Source organism: Bos indicus, chromosome 4, assembly GCF_029378745.1.
Source record: "Bos indicus isolate NIAB-ARS_2022 breed Sahiwal x Tharparkar chromosome 4, NIAB-ARS_B.indTharparkar_mat_pri_1.0, whole genome shotgun sequence".
NCBI lineage: Eukaryota > Metazoa > Chordata > Mammalia > Artiodactyla > Bovidae > Bos > Bos indicus.
Window position 1 is genome coordinate 118,799,628 of NC_091763.1, and position 19,632 is coordinate 118,819,259.

At 48.6% G+C, this 19,632-nt stretch overlaps 1 protein-coding gene across 2 annotated transcripts in view; it reads left to right on the top strand.

The window, feature by feature from the left end:
- UBE3C (ubiquitin protein ligase E3C) overlaps positions 1-19,632 on the top strand; it is a 115,269-nt gene that overhangs the window by 74,848 nt on the left and 20,789 nt on the right. For both annotated transcript variants that reach the window (XM_070788501.1, XM_070788500.1), the window contains exon 18: positions 6,157-6,404. In XM_070788501.1, coding sequence (XP_070644602.1) covers positions 6,157-6,404 — 248 coding nt within the window. The remainder of the gene's footprint in view (positions 1-6,156; positions 6,405-19,632) is intronic.

A 19,632-nucleotide genomic window follows, 5' to 3' on the forward strand; every position in this document is an offset into this window, starting at 1 on the left:
AAAGGAGGGCAGGAGAGCACCAGTGTTGAGGCAGGGCCTGTGCGCCTGTGCTCACTCACCCCCAGCAGTCCATCCTTCGGTGGGATGGTGGGAGGGCCAGGACCCGAGGGCCCTTTTTCTGGATTGTTCTCTCGATGCCTGGTCCTTACCGTCAGGAAGCACCTGGTGGTTCAGAACGGCCTTCACGGGAGTTTTGACCTCGGGCGGTGCCCGTGGCCGCCAGACCCCGTGAAAGTACAGGAGGGTCTGCTGGCTCACAGAGCACGTCTCTAATAGAACCTCTAGGCTGGGGCCATGGGGACCTTCCAGGCTCCGTGCACATGGTTCTCCAAGGAGAGGCTCGTCAGCAGAACCCGGCAGAGAGAGCATCACATGAGCTTGGGAGGACCATACCCTGGAAGATGCCATCCTTGCTGGAGAGAGAGCCAAGAACGCCCCCAAGCGGGGCAACACATTCCTGCTGGAGAGGCGTCCGGATGCGTCACGTGACTTCACAGGACTTCCGGCTGAGCCGGTGGGGGAAGGCATGAGAGGGATGGGGGTGGTGACAGGCGTGGGGGGGCCTCGGAGCAGGCTCTGGGCAGCCAGAGGACTCCATGTGAGGGGAGCGACTGGGCAACGACTGCCTCCAGCCCAGGCCCGACGATGAGGAAGAGACGCCAGAGAGGCAGTGGAGCCGGGAGACGCACGGCAGACGCCCGAGCAGGGCCTTCTGCTCGTTGAGGACGGCTTCTGACTTGTGTCACGCCCTGGGTCTTCTGGGATACGGGCGCCTAGACTACAGCGAACAGTGGGAGCGGGGTCGGTGCTGTACAGACGGGTTCAGAGAAGAGCAGAAACGTCGGGGCAGAAGCTGTGAAGTGTCTCCGTCAAGTTAGGCCAAATGGGCCTGCCCCTCCTGTGCCCTCCACCACCTGCCTCTGCCATCCCGGGCAGCAAGACCACCCCTTTTCCTGCTCCTCCCCCCACCCCCACCCAGCCTAAATGAGCCTGAAGACGGGAGGGGGCAGGCTTCTGTAATGAGCCATTTCCACTTCATAGTAAAGAATCCGTCACGCCGCCCAGTAACACGTTAGCTGCTGTGTATGTGAGCGCCTTCCTGTGAAAACCCGGTGTCTGTATAAGAGACTGCAGTGTCTTCATTGTTGTCCTTGTCACCCGAGTGTTCATCCTGCAGACCGTCCTGGGCAGGACTTGCAGTGAAGTGGGCAGCCTGTGCTTTCAGAAGCATAGAGTGAGTGATGCTGACCATAAAATTAATACCGTGTTAGCTTTCTTCCTGTTTTGACTTGGCCTTCAAAGAGCTATATTACCAAACACTCTGCGTCTCTTTCTCATGATTGAGGAAACTGCTAATCACCTTATCACCACAGGTAAGGGGTTTTTAAAACATGGAACAGTGGTACCAGCCCTGAACGATGAGCAGGACCGTAACAGTGTACACTGTAAACACTCCTCGACGTTCGTTCCTTAGTGCACAGGCTAGACTACTGTACAGCGTGTTCCTGATGCTTCTTCATCACGCCTGAGTCATTATACCCCCAAACAAACGGGGATTTCTTTTTCACATTGTTGTTCAGTCACTAAGTCACGTCTGACTCTGTGATCCCATGGACTGCAGCACGCCAGGCTTCCCTGTCCCTCACTGTCTCCTAGAATTTGCTCTTCCCTGGTGGCTCAGATGCTTTCTAAGGCCCACTTGACTTCACATTCCAGGATGTTTGGCTCTAGGTGAGTGATCACACCATCGTGATTATCTTGGTCGTGAAGATCTTTTTTGTATAGTTCTTCTGTGTATTCTTGCCACCTCTTCTTAATATCTTCTGCTTCTGTTAGGCCCATACCATTTTTGTCCTTTATCGAGCCCATCTTTGCATGAAATGTTCCCTTGGTATCTGTAATTTTCTTGAAGAGATCTCTGGTCTTTCCCATTCTGTTGTTTTCCTCTATTTGCATTGATTGCTGAGGAAGGCTTTCTTATCTCTTCTTGCTATTCTTTGGAACTCTGCATTCAGATGCTTATATCTTTCTTTTTTTCCTTTGCTTTTTGCTTCTCTTCTTTTCACAGCTATTTGTAAGGCCTCCTCAGACAGCCGTTTCGCTTTTTTGCATTTCTTTTCCATGGGGATGGTCGTGATCCCTGTCTCCTGTACAGTGTCACGAACCTCCGTCCATAGTTCATCAGGCACTCTATCTATCATTCCCTTAAATCTATTTCTCACTTCCACTGTATAATCATAAGGGATTTGATTTAGGTCATACCTGAATGGTCTAGTGGTTTTCCAAAGCTAGTGGAGGTGATGGAATTCCAGTTGAACTCTTTCAAATCCTGAAAGATGATGCTGTGAAAGTGCTGCACTCAATATGCCAGCAAATTTGGAAAACTCAGCAGTGGCCACAGGACTGGAAAAGGTCAGTTTTCATTCCAATCCCAAAGAAAGGCAATGCCAAAGAATGCTCAAACTACCGCACAATTGCACTCATCTCACACGCTAGTAAAGTAATGCTCAAAATCCTCCAAGCCAGGCTTCAGCAATATGTGAACCATGAACTTCCAGATGTTCAAGCTGGTTTTAGAAAAGGCAGAGGAACCAGAGATCAAATTGCCAACATCCGCTGGATCATGGAAAAAGCAAGAGAGTTCCAGAAAAACATCTATTTCTGCTTTATTGACTATGCCAAAGCCTTTGACTCTGTGGATCATAATAAACTGTGGAAAATTCTGAAAGAGATGGGAATACCAGACCAGCTGATCTACCTCTTGAGAAATCTGTGTGCAGGTCAGGAAGCAACAGTTAGAACTGGACATGGAACAAGAGACTGGTTCCAAATAGGAAAAGGAGTACGTCAAGGCTGTATATTGTCACCCTGCTTATTTAACTTCTATGCAAAGTACATCATAAGAAACGCTGAACTGGAAGAAACACAAGCTGGAATCAAGATTGCCGGGAGAAATATCAATAACCTCAGATATGCAGATGACACCACCCTTATGGCAGAAAGTGAAGAGGAACTAAAAAGCCTCTTGATGAAAGTGAAAGTGGAGAGTGAAAAAGTTGGCTTAAAGCTCAACATTCAGGAAACGAAGATCATGGCATCCGGTCCCATCACTTCATGGCAGATAGATGGGGAAACAGTGGATGGAAACAGTGGCTGACTTTATTTTTCTGGGCTCCAAAATCACTGCAGATGGTGACTGCAGCCATGAAATTAAAAGACGCTTCCTCCTTGGAAGGAAAGTTATGACCAACCTAAATAGCATATTGAAAAGCAGAGACATTACTTTGCCAACAAAGGTCCGTCTAGTCAAGGCTATGGTTTTTCCAGTAGTCATGTATGGATGTGAGAGTTGGACTGTGAAGAAAGCTGAGCACCGAAGAATTGATGCTTTTGAACTGTGGTGTTGGAGAAGACTCTTGAGAGTCCCTTGGACTGCAAGGAGATGCAACCAGTCCATTCTGAAGGAGATCAGCCCTGGGATTTCTTTGGAGGGAATGATGCTGAAGCTGAAACTCCAGTACTCTGGCCACCTCATGTGAAGAGTTGACTTATTGGAAAAGACTCTGTTGCTGGGAGGGATTGAGGGCAGGAGGAGAAGGGGATGACAGAGGATGAGATGGCTGGATGGCGTCACTGACTAGATGGACATGAGTCTGAGTGGATTCTGGGAGTTGGTGATAGACAGGGAGGCCTGGCGTGCTGTGATTCATGGGGTCGCGAAGAGTCGGACACGACTGAGCGACTGAACTGAACTGGTGGCTCAGATGATAAAGAATCTGCCTGCAGTGGTTTTTTACCCAGTGTTTGATGCCTGGGTCGGGACTATCCCCTGGAGGAGGGCAACCCACTCCAGTCCTTGCCTGGAGAATTCCATGGACAAGGAGCCTAGGAGGCCACAGTCCATAGGGTCGCAAAGAGTTGGACACAACTGAGCGGCTAACACCTCCCGTTTGTGCATTGCGTGATGTCAGGTGTTAGTAGCACAGCGTCTGCAGGGCTGTGTGCCGGGTAGACGGTGCTGCCGCAGGTGCTGACAGCCCGGTAGCGGCTCTTGGAAGCAGATGATGTACACTTGAGCTGGCAGCGAATGAGCACAGTGCTGTGAACATATTCTCTCTTGCTTTTGACTTTTGTAATAACGTGTTTCCTTTTTCTCGCTTACTTCATCGTAAGAGTACAGTATGTAGCTTGTATACCATATGAAATGTGCTAATTGACTGTTTATGTTATCAGTAAGAGAGGCAAAAGTTACACGTGGATTCTCAACTGTGTGGACCCGACTCCTGAATTGTTCAAGGGTCAATTTACTTAGCCCCCCCCCCCCGCCAGTCTTACCTCCATAAGTGGGTGCTTTTAATTTGTCTTTTGAATCCAGTGGCAAGAAGACTAGATTTGATTCTAAAAAATACTGTGTTGCTGTGTCCTGTTGTTTATAGAAGTGAGATCTGGGGAGCCACAGACCCTCAGCTCCAGCCAGAACTGAGAGGCGGCTTCTGTGAAGTCTCTGAGATAGACCCCTCCTCCCCTGCCTGGAGTGTCAGTGCCAAGATTCGAGCCAGCAGTTAACGAGTGTGCCTTGGTTGAGCATTTCCCAGTTAAAAAACGTTTATTTACACTTAGAACTTTCAAAATATAATGCTGCTAACTGCTGACATTCAGTTTGAGAAATACTGTATGTGATGAATGGTTATAGTTGTCCTTAAAGCTGAGTATTGAGAGGATGGATGTACAGGTGGTGTTGCAGCCATAGTTACCTGCTTAGAATTCTCTCTGAGAATGAACATGTTTGGTAATTGATCAAAATAGATGGAAATAGCATGTCTGTGGAATTCAGCCATCAGTGAAAAGCCCTTCATTTAAGTATAGTTAGATTTTAAATAGTGTGTGTTAAACTACAGCCCTGCCCTGACACTGCTTGCTGCGTGTCCTTGGATAAGTAGTTCACCGTCCCTGTCCTTGGCTTCATCACGAGGGAATGGGCTGTTCTTACCCAGAGATTGTTGGAGTGTTGGAAGTGGTTGGTGTGTGTGTGTGCGGTTCCTGGCGTGGGTTCCTGCCCGGGGTAGGAATCAGAGGTGGCTGTGTGCTCAGCAGGCACAGCATTTGTCCTCCCTGGTGGGGTGGGCGGGCCTCCGTGCAGGGGCGGTCAGGGGACACAGGCTCACACCCCAGGTCCTGGGACCTTAACGCTGACTCTTGCATATCGTGGTGTTGAGGTTCAGTGGAACCTGCGCTGGCAAAACCGCTTTCCAGGCTATTTCCTGGAGGTCCCCTGGTGCCTTGAGATGCTTTGGGTCGGACATGTGTTGAGTGACTGCACACTGCCTGAGCAGTGGCCGCGGCGCAGACCTGCGGTGGGTTCCGTGCCGGGTACCTGAAGGGTGCAGGTGCAGCGGGAAGCGATGCAGGACGCGGGTTACGCGGTCAGACACGCCTGCTCGGGGATTGAGCCGGGCAGGGCCTCTCTGGCTTGCGGAGTTGTCTTTCATGGCCTGTGTCTGGAAGCCCACACTGGAAACTGCCGCGTTCACTGCAAGTGCGTCTGGGGCCTGGGGTCCTGCTTCCGCGCGCTGTCCTTACGAGGACCGTGTGCAGATGTGTCTCGCGTGTCAGGCAGGCTTCAGCTTTGCGGTGTTGTTGTTTTTTTTTTTAATTTAATCTTGTGGCATATTATATAACCAAAATCTTTACCTGTTTTTCAGCCAAATGTTGTTTTAAATGACGATGCAGCCCCTGGCGCTCTCTCATGTCATTCACTTCTTTAGAATGTCTGTGTGACGTTAGCGTCAGCGACTTCTTTGTTTGTCTCTTTGTCTTCCTTGGCGACTTTGTGGGCCCGTATTCTCCTCAGGTCCTAACTCTGCCCGCTCCCCTGCTAGTGTTTGAGTCTGTTACAGTGAGGGGCGGGGTTCGTATTTTCCCCTGAACACCCGCCTGCTGCCCCTGCCCGCTCCATTCTTGAGCAGAGTGGAGGAGTCCCGGGAAGACCGGCTCAGCCTAGCTCATTGTCTCCTCTTAATGTTGGGTTTTTTTAAGCCTTGCGTTAAAATAGTTTTAACATTCTTGCTCCCCTTTCCTAACTTCCTGTAATACCAACTTGTTTTATTGCTTTTTAAAAAGATATTTTCTCCTCACCCCACCCCCCTTTTTTAACAGAGCCTGACTTGAAAAAGCGGATCCGTGTGCACTTACTGAATGCGCACGGCCTGGACGAAGCCGGCATTGACGGTGGTGGTATTTTCAGAGAGTTTCTAAACGAACTACTGAAGTCAGGGTTTAACCCCAACCAGGGGTTCTTTAAGACCACTAACGAAGGGCTTCTGTACCCCAACCCAGCCGCTCAGATGCTTGTGGGCGATGCCTTTGCCAGACATTACTACTTCCTGGGCAGGATGCTCGGAAAGGTAACGTACATTCGGTGTGAACGTGGGTCCCGACGCGGGTGGTGACGTGTGTGCTCCTGTGTGGCTGCTGTCTGCTTCCTTCAGGACCTCTATTCAGAGTTGCTTACGTAATTTTGACGAACCCCTGAATAGTGTTTTCTTTTATTGCTATATTATGTGCATACATACATTAAAAATTATCGGTGTAGGAGAAGGGGGAGAGGACTGGAGGAGGTTAACCTGGGCAGCTACAGTGGCAGTGGTGAAAAATTTTTAAAAACTTACATGCGTAGAAAATAGAGAACATAGTTACAAAATTCTGCTCATACAAGTCTTACCGTTATGACCTGCTTGCATAGGTGGTGTAAATATTTTAAGTCTTGTCACAGTTGCTCTTGCTGATAACTAGCATTGACAGTGATTCTTTAAGGTTCTGCGAAGTGTTGAAAGTGCTGTGAGGCAGGGCCGTGGCCGTGTGCCGTTTCTTTGGACGTGTGGTCCCTTGAGGATACTGCGGTAGCGCTGCAGTGACCAGAGTGTAGCACCGGATGGTGTGCACCGTCTTGGCAGAGCTTACCCTTTGTTGTAGATGAAAGGAAAGTTTAATTATATAACCTGGTGGAGACTTCGTATTTAGCGATGCAACTTTGAAAGCACATGTTCCCATTGAAGTCAGGAGCAGGACGGTCGTCGTCACTGAAGTAGACCGGCCCTGGCCCGTCTGCAGGCTGCTGTAGCACGGTTCCGCAGTCCGGGCAGCTTACCCCCCCGCGCAGGCTGACTTCTCACAGCCCGGGGCCGGCCTCTGGCTCAGGGCACCACGTGTCCTGTTTGGTGCAGCCCCCGTCCTGGGCCGTGACTGGTGCCTGTGTCTTCACATAACTCCTGTGTCCCCACATGGCGCAAGGGCCCGGGGAGCTCCGTGGGGCTTCTCTGTAAGGGTGCTAACGCTGTTCATGCGAGCCACACCCTCATGACCTAAGCACCAGGGGCCGCATCTCCCAGCACCGTCACGTGGTGGGGCTGGGGAAATCAGACCGTGGCGTGGCCCGCGGATGTGCCAGGCAGAGCCCACAGGTGCACAGCTTCTGTCTGGTTCTTTTCCTTCCCATTTGAGATGGTGGAGAGGAATGCCTGAGGCTTAACTGCCATCCACCACATTTTTAGAGACTGGATTGTAACACAGGGACAGGAGTCAGTTCATCTTCCGAAGGTCAAAGGAATGACCGGAGGCAACTCGGAAACTCAGGGCAGCGGACTGCAGCCCCTGACCAAGTGTCCTCCTCTTTCACTGTTTAAGAAGTGAACTAGGCTCTCCTGCGATGTGGCCGAGCCGGCGGCTTTCCCTGTGGTGGAGCAGGTGGGCGCAGCTGGGCTCTGTGCTCTTGGGCCCTTTCCCTCAGTGGGGACACAGAGGCTGGGGTCTCCGTGGCGGGAGCGGGCTCCCCGTGCCCTGACCATGAAGCCTCTGTTCTCAGCAAGTGCTGGGGTGACGGGTGTGCTGGTTTTAGGGAGGCCCTGTGGAAGCATGAAGACAGCGGTCTCCAGTGGCGGGGACAGCAGCCCAGCCCCGGCGCTGGTGCCCGGGTTCCTGGAGACGCGTGTGAGGACAGAAAAGTGACACTGGACTCGTGAGCACGTTTTTGTGTCCTGGGTGTTTTTCTTGGTTTTTTTTGTTTTTTTTTTCTTGTCCTGGTTTTATTGAGATAGAATTTGCCAGCCATGCAGTTCACCCAGTTGAAAAGCACAGATGAGCGGCTTCAGTGCATTCACAGAGTTGTACAGTCACCACCGTGAGCGTAGGGCATTTCCATCGCCCGGGTTAACTCCTCCCCCTCCAAAAAGAGACGAGGCAGACGCCGGCCGACTCTCTGCCTTTTTCTGCAGGTGTGCCGTGTGTCTCCTGTGTGTGCTTCTGCATGTGGCCTCTGGAGTGGCGGCCTCTGCAGTTGGCTCGTTTCCCTCAGCCCGTTTTCAAGGGCCGTTCAGGTTTGAGGTGTCAGGACTGTGTTCCTGTTATTGCCAAGTGGTCCTCGGTCCTGTGACAACTGCGTTATGGAACCGTCCCTCAGTCGTGGACCTCAGGGTTGTTCTGGGTGATGTTTTAGGGGGCAGCATGATAGAAATGAGTTCTTCGGGTGCTTACGGGGGAGGGGGTGGGAGGGTTACAGGTGGATTGTGTCGGCCTCTCAGCAGGCCTGGCCCCCAAGGGACGAGAGAGGTTCTGGAGAAGGACAGTGGACGGGCGGGTTGGCATTCCCAGGGGGGGTGGCCGTCTTTGGTGAAGTGACCATGGATGCAGAACCAGACGGTGGGTGGCTTGGGATCCTGGGAGACTCTGCAGAGAGCTGACGAGCAAGTGCCGCGCCCTCCAGGGACATGCGGCGAGCTGCCCTGGGCTGGGCCGGGCTCTGCCCCATGGGGTCGTTCCGGCAGTGCGGTGGGGCGCACTGGGGCGTCCTGACTGAGCACAGCGGGGAAGGCCACAGAGGAGGGGTCTCCGTCTGAAGGAGAGCGTAGCCTGGAGGAAGCTGAGCAGTGCGTGCAAGGCAGCTGTGGGGTCAGGGAGGTGGGCGCAGGGAGGGTACGGTTCTCCTGGCGGCGGACACACAGCCCAGGGGGGCAGACCGAACAGGAGCTCCGCACAAGGATGCATGTCCAGGTGGGCGGCCCAGGAGCTCTGTCATCCTGAAGTAATTTAGAGACTAGTGTTGCGGTGTAATTTTCTATAAAAGTTAGTCAGAACTACAGTAAAGTTCAACTTTATCATTGTATTCCTTTATGCAGCGCGTTTGCGGTCTGTTCCATGCAGTCCATGCTGTCTTCAGCAGACCTCCTCTCTCCCCCTGGAGCTCCGTGGACTCAGTGGCCCGTTAGAGAAGCACCCTAATTAAAAATCGGGGCCTGCAGAGCAGACGATGCTCTTGTGACTTACTTGAAGTTCACATTCCGTGAAATTCTGCCTTTTTAAGGGGTTTAGTTCAGTGATTTTTAGTACGTTCCCTGAGCTGTGCAGCCATCACCACTAAGATTTCAGAAGGAAATAGTAAAAAAGGAAACCTCATGTTCATTAACAGTTACTCCCCTTCTGCTCCAGTCCTGCTGTCCTGGGCCACCACTGGCCTCCTTTCTGTCTCTGCAGTTTGCCTGTTCTGGACTTCCCTGTGCGCGAGTCGCGCGGCACACGGCCCTCTGACTGGCTTCCTTGCCTCGGCGTGGCGCTTTCAGGCTCCTCCGCGTGGTGCGTGTTATCCATGCTTGTTTCCTTTCTTGTCTAGTATGTCATCGTGCGAGTAACGACCACAGTTTATCCGTTCATTATTTCATGGAGGTTCAGGTTTGGCTCTTATGAGTAATTCTGCTGTGAACACTCATGTACGGGTTTTGTGTGGACACTGTGTGTGCGTGTTCTGTTGCGTGTGGGTGTCTGGCCGTCCTGGCACTCGTGCTGAGTTGGCCACACATGTGTGGGTTGTTTCTCCTCTGTTCCACTCCTCTCTGTGTCCAGCCTTCTGCCAGGGTGACCCTGTTGTGATAGTGTGGGTGTGTGTGCATAGTGACGCTGCTCACGTGTGTGTGTGTGTATCTGTGTGTGTGTGTGGGTGTGTGTCTGCATAGTCACGCTGCTCGTGTGGGAGCTTCCCTGAGAACACATCTGCTGTGCAGCTGCAGATCCAGAGGGGAGCAGACCCTCTTAATCCTTCGTTCTGGAATGTATCAGCTCTGTAAACCAGATTCCAGGTCCTAAAAATGGAGTGTGTATAAATGCGGTCTTAATAAAGATCTTGAAATTAAATAAAGTTTAGACAAAAGCACCAACAAAACTATAGTTGTTGGAGAATGGTGCTTAATTTAGTTCCTTATTTTAAAGGTTTTACTTGTACAATTTTCTGCAAGGGAATTCTTAAGGGAGCACTAGTTTCTAAAACATATCTGACTACAAATGGTTAAACTTTGTACCAACATGTTAGAAACTGTCCAGATCTAAGTGAGTGTAGTAGTATAGCACTAATAGTGTGGTACCCGAACACTAAATCTTTAAGAGAAGAAAATTGTCTATTGATTGATTATGATATTTATTGGGTCATAATGTATTTAAATTTTCTTTAATGCATATGTTAGTGATTGTTTACTGTGATGAAGTGCAGCGAGGTCCTCAGGAGCACTCCTGTATAGGAAGAATTACCTCATGTCACTGGTCACTTCTCGCTAAAAGTTCCATTAGCAGATGATTCCTGCTCTGGTGTGGGTTGTGATTGCATTTTATCGCCTGTAAATCAGACTCTGGACAGGGAATAAATAAACAGTTCAAGGATGTGGTAATGTCATCTTGAACTTTTTTTTTAAACAGATAGAAACACCTATGTCCATTTAAGCCAATTAAGTTCAGAATATTTATTGGAGGAAATCTTTTATCATATTTGAATTCTACTTGGAAATTTTTTTTCCCCTTGCTTTGGAATATTGATTTAATTGGAACAGAATGCCTATAAATCAGGTTGTTTGATAATATCCTGGTCATATATTTCAGATTTTTAATTAACATGGTAAAACTTCAGCATACTTTATAATTTTGTATTTGAGTGGAATTCAGTCTACACTTAATGAATCATAGACGTAGTATTGACAGTTAACAGTTTATCCTGAGATTTTTGAGAGTTGGGAAAATTTATTTTTGTATTCATTAGAATCCTTTTATAGAATGCTCACTGAATTTGCTGAGGCTTTGAAACTGTCGACTGAGGTGAATACTAGTGATTTAAGTTACTTTGGTCCTTAAATGACAAAGCTTCTGTTGTATAACATCTTATTTTGAACTCACCAACTCATTAAGGGTCAGCATAGTTGAGCTGCTTCATCTGATTGAGCTCTGAAGTTATTGTATCTTTCCTTTAGGTTTTTTTAAACATATCATTCAGCTAATAGTTGATCATTCTGTGCTAAGCACAAGTCTGCCAGTCATGACTTGCATGTTGAGACTAATGTTAAGACTCTTTTTATTTAGAGGTCAGCGGATTTCAGAAGCAGCAGTATTGGCTTTCTGAATCTCCCAGTTAATTAGCCACAGGGATGATTCACCATGAGTTTCCTCTTGTTGACCTTCCGTTTTTTTGAGAAACAGAAAAATCAAAGATCATAATTAACAAATATGTAAAACTTATAATTTATAAGTGATTACTTATTTGACGCTTATCCCTTCGGAGAATTGTACTGCTTTTATAGCATTCTAATCACAATTTATATTCTTTTCCATTAAAAGCAACGCGTTCCCAAATCTGGAGATTTCTTCTTCTTCCTAAAGTCATAGTTTTCTATATAAGTTTGTTTCTTCAAAATTAAACATGAAGTTAAAATGGTCTTCAGTTCGATTCAGTTCAGTCGCTCAGTTGTGTCCGACTCTTTGCGACCCCATGAATCACAGCACTCCAGGCCTCCCTGTCCATCACCAACTCCCGGAGTTCACTCAGACTCACGTCCATCGAGTCAGTGATGCCATCCAGCCATCTCATCCTCTGTCATCCCCTTCTCCTCCTGCCCCCAATCCCTCCCAGCATCAGAGTCTTTTCCAATGAGTCAGCTCTTCGCATGAGGTGGCCAAAGTACTGGAGTTTCAGCTTTAGCATCATTCCTTCCAAAGAAATCCCAGGGCTGATCTCCTTCAGAATGCACTGGTTGGATCTCCTTGCAGTCCAAGGGACTCTCAAGAGTCTTCTCCAACACCACAGTTCAAAAGCATCAATTCTTCGGCGCTCAGCCTTCTTCACAGTCCGACTCTCACATCCATACATGACCACTGGAAAAACCATAGCCTTGACTAGCTGGACCTTTGTTGGCAAAGTAATGTCTCTGCTTTTGAATATGCTATCTAGGTTGGTCATAACTTTCCTTCCAAGGAGGAAGCGTCTTTTAATTTCATGGCTGCAGTCACCATCTGCAGTGATTTTGGAGCCCAGAAAAATAAAGTCTGGCACTGTTTCCACTGTTTCCCCATCTATTTGCCATGAAGTGATGGGACTGGATGCCATGATCTTCATTTCCTGAATGTTGAGCTTTAAGCCAACTTTTTCACTCTCCACTTTCACTTTCATCAAGAGGCTTTTTAGTTCCTCTTCACTTTCTGCCATAAGGGTGGTGTCATCTGCATATCTGAGGTTATTGATATTTCTCCTGGCAATCTTGATTCCAGCTTGTCTTTCTTCCAGTTCAGCGTTTCTTATGATGTACTTTGCATAGAAGTTAAATAAGCAGGGTGACAATATACAGCCTTGACGTACTCCTTTTCCTATTTGGAAGCAGTCTGTTGTTCCATGTCCATTCTAACTGTTGCTTCCTGACCTGCATACAGATTTCTCAAGAGGCAGGTCAGGTGGCCTGGTATTCCCATCTCTCAGAATTTCCCACAGTTTATTGTGATCCACACAGGCAAAGGCTTTGGCTTACTCAATAAAACAGAAATAGATGTTTTTCTGGAACTCTCTTGCTTTTTCCATGATCCAGCGGATGTTGGCAATTTGATCTCTGGTTCCACTGCCTTTTCTAAAACCAGCTTGAACATCAGGAAGTTTACGGTTCACATATTGCTGAAGCCTGGCTTGGAGAATTTTGAGCATTACTTTACCAGTGTGTGAGATGAGTGCAATTGTGTGGTAGTTTGAGCATTCTTTAGCATTGCCTTTCTTTGGGATTGGAATGAAAACTGACCTTATCCAGTCCTGTGGCCACTGCTGAGTTTTCCAAATTTGCTGGCATATTGAGTGCAGCACTTTCACAGCATCATCTTTCAGGATTTGAAATAGCTCAACTGGAATTCCATTACCTCCACTAGCTTTGTTCGTAGTGCTGCTTTCTAAGGCCCATTTGACTTCACATTTCAGGATGTCTGGCTCTAGGTCAGTGATCACACCATCGTGATTATCTGGATTGTAAAGATCTTTTTTGTACAGTTCTTCTGTGTATTCTTGCCACGTCTTCTTAATATCTTCTGCTTCTATTAGGCCCATACTATTTCTGTCCTTTATTGTACCCATCTTTGCATGAAATGTTCCCTTGGTATCTCTAATTTTCTTGAAGAGATCTCTAGTCTTTCCCATTCTGTTGTTTTCCTCTATTTCTTTGCATTGATTGCTGAGGAAGGCTTTCTTATCTCTCCTTGCTATTCTTTGGAACTCTGCATTCAGATGCTTATATCTCTCCTTTTCTCCTTTGCTTTTTGCTTCTCTTCTTTTCACAGCTATTTGTAAGGCCTCCCCAGACAGCCATTTTGCTTTTTTGCATTTCTTTTCCATGGGGATAGTCTTGATCCCTGTCTCCTGTACAGTGTCACAAACCTCATTCCATAGTTCATCAGGCACTCTTATCAGATCTAGTCCCTTAAATCTATTTCTCACTTCCACTGTATAATCATAAGGGATTTGATTTAGGTCATACCTGAATGGTCTAGTGGTTTTCCCTACTTTCTTCAATTTCAGTCTGAATTTGGCAATAAGGAGTTTATTATCTGAGCCACAGTCAGCTCCCGGTCTTGTTTTTGCTGACTGTATAGAGCTTCTCCATCTTTGGCTGCAAAGAATACAATCAATCTGATTTCGGTGTTGACCATCTGGTGATGTCCATGTGTAGAGTCTTCTCTTGTGTTGTTGGAAGAGGGTGTTTGCTATGACCAGTGCGTTCTCTTGGCAAAACTCTATTAGTCTTTGCTCTGCTTCATTCCGTATTCCAAGGCCAAATTTGCCTGTTATTCCAGGTGTTTCTTGACTTCCCACTTTTGCATTCCAGTCCCCTATAATGAAAAGGACATCTTTTTTGGGTGTTAGTTCTAAAAGGTCTTGTAGGTCTTCATAGAACCGTTCAACTTCAGCTTCTTCAGTGTTAATGGTTGGGGCGTAGACTTGGATTACTGTAATATTGAATGGTTTGCCTTGGAAATGAACAGAGATCATTCTGTCGTTTTTGAGATTGCATCCAAGTACTGCATTTCGGACTCTTGTTGACCATGATGGCTACTCCATTTCTTCTGAGGGATTCCTGCCTGCAGTAGTAGATATAATGGTCATCTGAGTTAAATTCACCCATTCCAGTCCATTTCAGTTCGCTGATTCCTAGAATGTCGACGTTCACTCTTGCCATCTCGTTTGACCACTTCCAATTTGCCTTGATTCATGGACCTGACTTTCCAGGTTCCTATGCAATATTGCTCTTTACAGCATCGGACCTTGCTTCTATCACCAGTCACATCCACAGCTGGGTATTGTTTTTGCTTTGGCTCCATACCTTCATTCTTTCTGGAGTTATTTCTATACTGATCTCCAGTAGTATATTGGGCACCTACTGACCTGGGGATTTCCTCTTTCAGTATCCTATCATTTTGCCTTTTCATACTGTTCCTGGGGTTCTCAAGGCAAGAATACTGAAGTAGTTTGCCATTCCCTTCTCCAGTGGAGCACGTTCTGTCAGATCTCTCCACCATGACCCGCCCGTCTTGGGTTGCCCCATGGGCATGGTTTGGTTTCATTGAGTTAGACAAGGCTGTGGTCCTAGTGTGATTAGATTGACTAGTTTTCTGTGAGTATGGTTTCAGTGTGTCTGCCCTCTGATGCCCTCTTGCAACACCTACTGTCTTACTTGGGTTTCTCTTACCTTGGGCATGGGGTATCTGTTCAGGGCTGCTCCAGCAAAGCACAGCTGTTGCTCCTTACCTTGGACGAAGGGTATCTCTTCACTGCCGCCCTTCCTGACCTTCCACCTGGGATAGCTCCTCTAGGCCCTCCTGTGCCTGCACAGCCACCGCTCTTTGGACGTGGGGTTGGTCGTCCTGGCCGCAGCCCCTGGCCTCGGGCATGGGGTAGGTCCTCCCACCGCCACCCCTTGCCTCGGGCGTGGGGGCGTGGGGTAGCTCCTCTCGGCTGCCGACCCTGACCTCGGACGTGGGGTAGCTCCTCTCGGCCACGCTTTAGTGCGCCGGTCGCAGGCGCCCGCGCTTTAGTGCGCCGGTCGCAGCTTACTGAACAGTAAAAATGGCAAGTGTATGCCAGAATTCAGTTGATTTCAGTACCTAAAAGTATCATTGAAGTTTTAGCTATTCTGAGATATTCACTAGAATTCTTTCTGCCCCTGCATAAGTAGATCTTGCTTTCCATTGAGATATCCCTTGTCACATTTTTTTCTAATTTTTCTTTATTAAAAAAAATTTTTGGGGGGCTGTGCTGGTCTGCAAGGACTTTGCCCAGTTGTGTGGGGGGCGGGGGGGGCGGGGGAGCGGCGGCACTGCTCTCCGGTTGCAGTGTGCGGGCTTCTCCCTGCAGCAGCTTCTCTGGCTGTGGACTCAGGCTCCAGGGCTTCAGTAGTGTCCTGGCTCTGGAGCACAGGCTCAGTGGTTGCAGTGTGTGGGCTCCCTTCTCACATTTTTAAGCCCTCCCACACACTAGCTTAACATGGGTCACTGTTACACTAGGGCTGTTTTTCTTTTTCTAAGCCATGTTAGATGCTCACCTGGAAAGTTAGGAAGACAGCCTTTGCTGGTGCTGTTAGAGTGCACTGCATGTAGCCACTTGGGGACTTCCCTGGTGGTCCAGTGTGTTAAGACTCCCTGTTCCCAATGCAGGGGGCCTGGGTTCGATCCCTGTTCAGGGAACTAGACCCCCCATGCCACAGTGAAGACCCAGCCAAATAAATACACTTTAAAGATAAATGAATAGTCACTGTGAAAAGCAAGCCAGGTGAAGACGTGTACTGCTGCTCTTGTTCCTCACATCGGGGTAACTTCTCTGGGAGGCAGCTGGGGGCTATTGAGCTCCTCCGTGAGTGAGACAGACCAGGCAGGGGCTCCTGCCACCCCAGGGGGTCAGAAACGAGGTCAGCAGGCCTCCTGGCCTCTGCTGGTGTAGATGGCCATGGGCAGCAGGAACTCAGGCAGGGCACCGTCAGAGGTGCCCGAGGGCTAGGCAGCTCACCCAAAAGTGCGTGTGGCTACAGAAAAGGCCTCCAAGAGTTCTGTGCTAGGAGTGCAGGAGTGAGGGCGTGACAGCCCAGGGCTCAAGGTTTCTGCTGTAGGGGGTAAAATGTTCAAAACTCAGATGGAGGGTGATGGCTGCACAGCTCTGGGAATATACCAGTACTGACTTCTCGTTGGGGAGAAATGGGACGTGACTTTTCCATCACTTGGTGGGCGGAGGAGCCTGAGCCGGGAGGAGCGGCCGGGAGTGGGCAGTCGCTGGGCAGTGGCTGTGCGCCCGGGTGGATTTCCCGATGCCCAGTGAGGAGAACGGCTTGGAGGCGTGACCTTTTGTCTCCCACCCACCCAGCATCCTCAGAGGTTTTCAGAAGTGAACGGGCTGTTTTCAGAAATAAAGCTGTCAAACCCTTGGTGCAGATTACCAGTTGCAATGATGGAGTAAGTGTCTCTTCTTGGCTTCCAGGGCTGGTGGGATGCCTCATCCCCCTAGGTGGTGAGGGAGCAGGTCAAACCCAACACACAGCATGCCCTCGTCACTGAGGGTCAGGCAGCCATGTGGACAGAGCTAAAGGAGTAAGCAGTTAGGATTCGAAGCGAATCTCCATGTGTGTAATTTTGACAACCTGAAATGTCTCAAAAGAGAATAAATGGTTTTTTGCAAACCAGTTTGTGAATGCAGAATTCCATCCTGCCGATAGAGGTCCCCGCACACAGCGGGCACTCCCTCGCTGCGCCCCGTGACTGGGCACCATCGGTGCGCTAACAACCAGGAGCGCCCCCGCCCTGCAGGAGCCTCAGCCTGAGAGTCCTCAGTAGCCCAGTCAGAGCATGGTGTTCAACTCGCCATCATTTCTTCTGAGACACAACTGCTAAATTAAATAGCATATTAGTATCAGCTTACATCCTTATTTTACATATCTTTAATTTTGTAGACTCCAAGGTTAGCATGATCTGAAATAATTGAAATTATTATCTCCTTGTTCAATTAGAGTGGCCTTAAAACAGGACATCTCTAATATAGTTTTTAGATTAAGTTATAAATGTTCACTTTAGAACTACCTGAAGATTGATAGAGGTGCATTTGAAAAGCATTATTTTTTTATTGATTCTTAATGTAGTAAATTACTGAAGTTATTTGGCAGCAAACAGAACCAGCCTCAGATGCAGCTCACACCGCCCGTCTGGGCACGGCCACGGTTTGCATTAATTGCATGGCGACTGCACTCACTTATATTAAAAGGCTTCTACTGTAATTAATCCTTTTTATTTCAGATCATTTTGGCACAATTTCTAGCTATAAACACTCATAAAAGACAGACAGTTGAAAAATACGTTACAGGTTTTCTCCATATACCTATTGCTGTGTTTTCATGACAAGTGGTTATTGATACGCTTCTAGGAACAAGTGTGCAGCGGGCTGAGGATTGAGGCCAATATGAAAAATGCTAAGTGGATTATTTTGCATAAAAAATTGGCAGTTTTTGAAGTTGTATAATTAACCTGTGTTTAGGAAATACCCTGATTGATGCTTACATTTGTGTCCCAGTTGCATGCATTATGGAAATTTAATTTATAATCCATTTAGCTGATGCAGTCGCGGTTTTTAGTGCCATCGTTTATTAGTGCTTGTATATTAAATGCTCTAAAGGTTCAAACCTGCCTCGTGTAAAAAATTACACCTGTGCATTTACATTTTATGAGTCACAGTGGAGTTTCTGTTTAAAATTCAGGTAGCTCTGATGGATTGAGTGGACTTCACAGGTTTATTGTTACTAATGCAGGAATGGCAGACAATGACCTTCCGTGCTCAACACCCGATGATTTACTCTCTGAGTTTACTCACAGACTGCCGTACAAATGAGGCTTTTCTCGACACCTGGGATCAGTCTTGTCGTCTCTGCAGAATGCTCCTTAGCTTTGACGGCATCATTCATTAGAAGTAATGGGGTTCCTAAGTGGGCCAGGTTAATAGTATTGGCCATCCTTAACTTGAGGCAAAGCCTGGCTTCTCAAAACAGCCCTTCTTTACATCGTCAGGAGAGGACCTAAGTGCCAGTTGCCATTTTATTGCCCGTTCTCTCATTAAGAAAGCCTTTTTTGCCTTCTTTTCAGAACTAATTGAGTAATCATCAGTCTTCAAATCAGAAAGAGAAGTGCAGGGACATAGCTGGAGGGGCAGAGGGTGAACCTGAACTCCAAGTGCAGTGACCACCCTCGGGGAGGCGGTGTCCGGGAGCCCACACAGTGCCCTCTGGACGTTCGCCTCTGGGAGGGTGTTTGCCTATGGGAGGACATTCTCTTCTGGGGGACGTTCTGTGGCTGCAATCCATGGCTGTTTTGTAGTCTGCTCCAGTCACATCAGTGGGTGAGAGTTAAAATGTGGGTCTCAGAGGGTGTCTGAGCCTAACGTGAGCGTGTAAGGTTGGTGCATGTAAGGGTCATGGTTGTAGACTGCCCATGTGTGAGATGGTTGTCCAGGGCGCAGCAGTGCTGGCTGAGTGCTCAGGGAACGGCCCCTCCAGGGTGGGCCGTGGCACGAGCCTGCCATCTCACGTGGGGAGGTGGGGCAGGGCGGAAGTGACATCACACACGTCTGTCTCAGGAACCCTGTGCTTAGCATTTGGTGGATGTGGGTGTGGCCAGACGGCGACCTCTCTGCAGGAAGAGCGGCTGTGGTCGCTGAGCTGAGAATGCTGCTTTCTCCCCATTTGACGATTGAAAAAGAAATCTAAAGAATAATCGTCTTCCTTGACATCAAAAATTACACGAAACCCAGCTTTGGCACGTAGTGCCCATGCCTGCGCTCACTGTGCTCCACCCAGAGGAAAGGGCTGGTCACCGAGGAGCTCTGGCCTGCCTGCCACTGTGGGTAGAACTGTGACCCCCAGGAAGATTCACTCAAATCCTAATATCCTGTACCTATGAGAGAAAGTGAAAGTGATAGTCACTCTCTGTGACACTATGGACTGTAGCCCGCCTGGCTTCTCTGTGGAATTCCCCTGGTAAGAATACTGGAGTGGGCAGCTGTTGCCTCCTCCCAGGGATTGAACCCAGGTCTCCTGCATCGCAAGCAGATTCTTTACTGCTGAGCCACCAGGGAAGCCCGGTCCCTGTGAGTGTGACCTTATTTGGAAAGACGTCTTTGCATATGTAAGCAAGCTCAGCGGAGGTCATCCTGGGTGGAATGGGTCCCAGGATCCAGTGACCAGCGTCTGCATCAGAGGCAGGAGGGCGGGGTGGAGGCACAGAGCAGATTGAGGGGGAGCAGCCCCGCAGAGACTGGGGGGCCATCAGCCC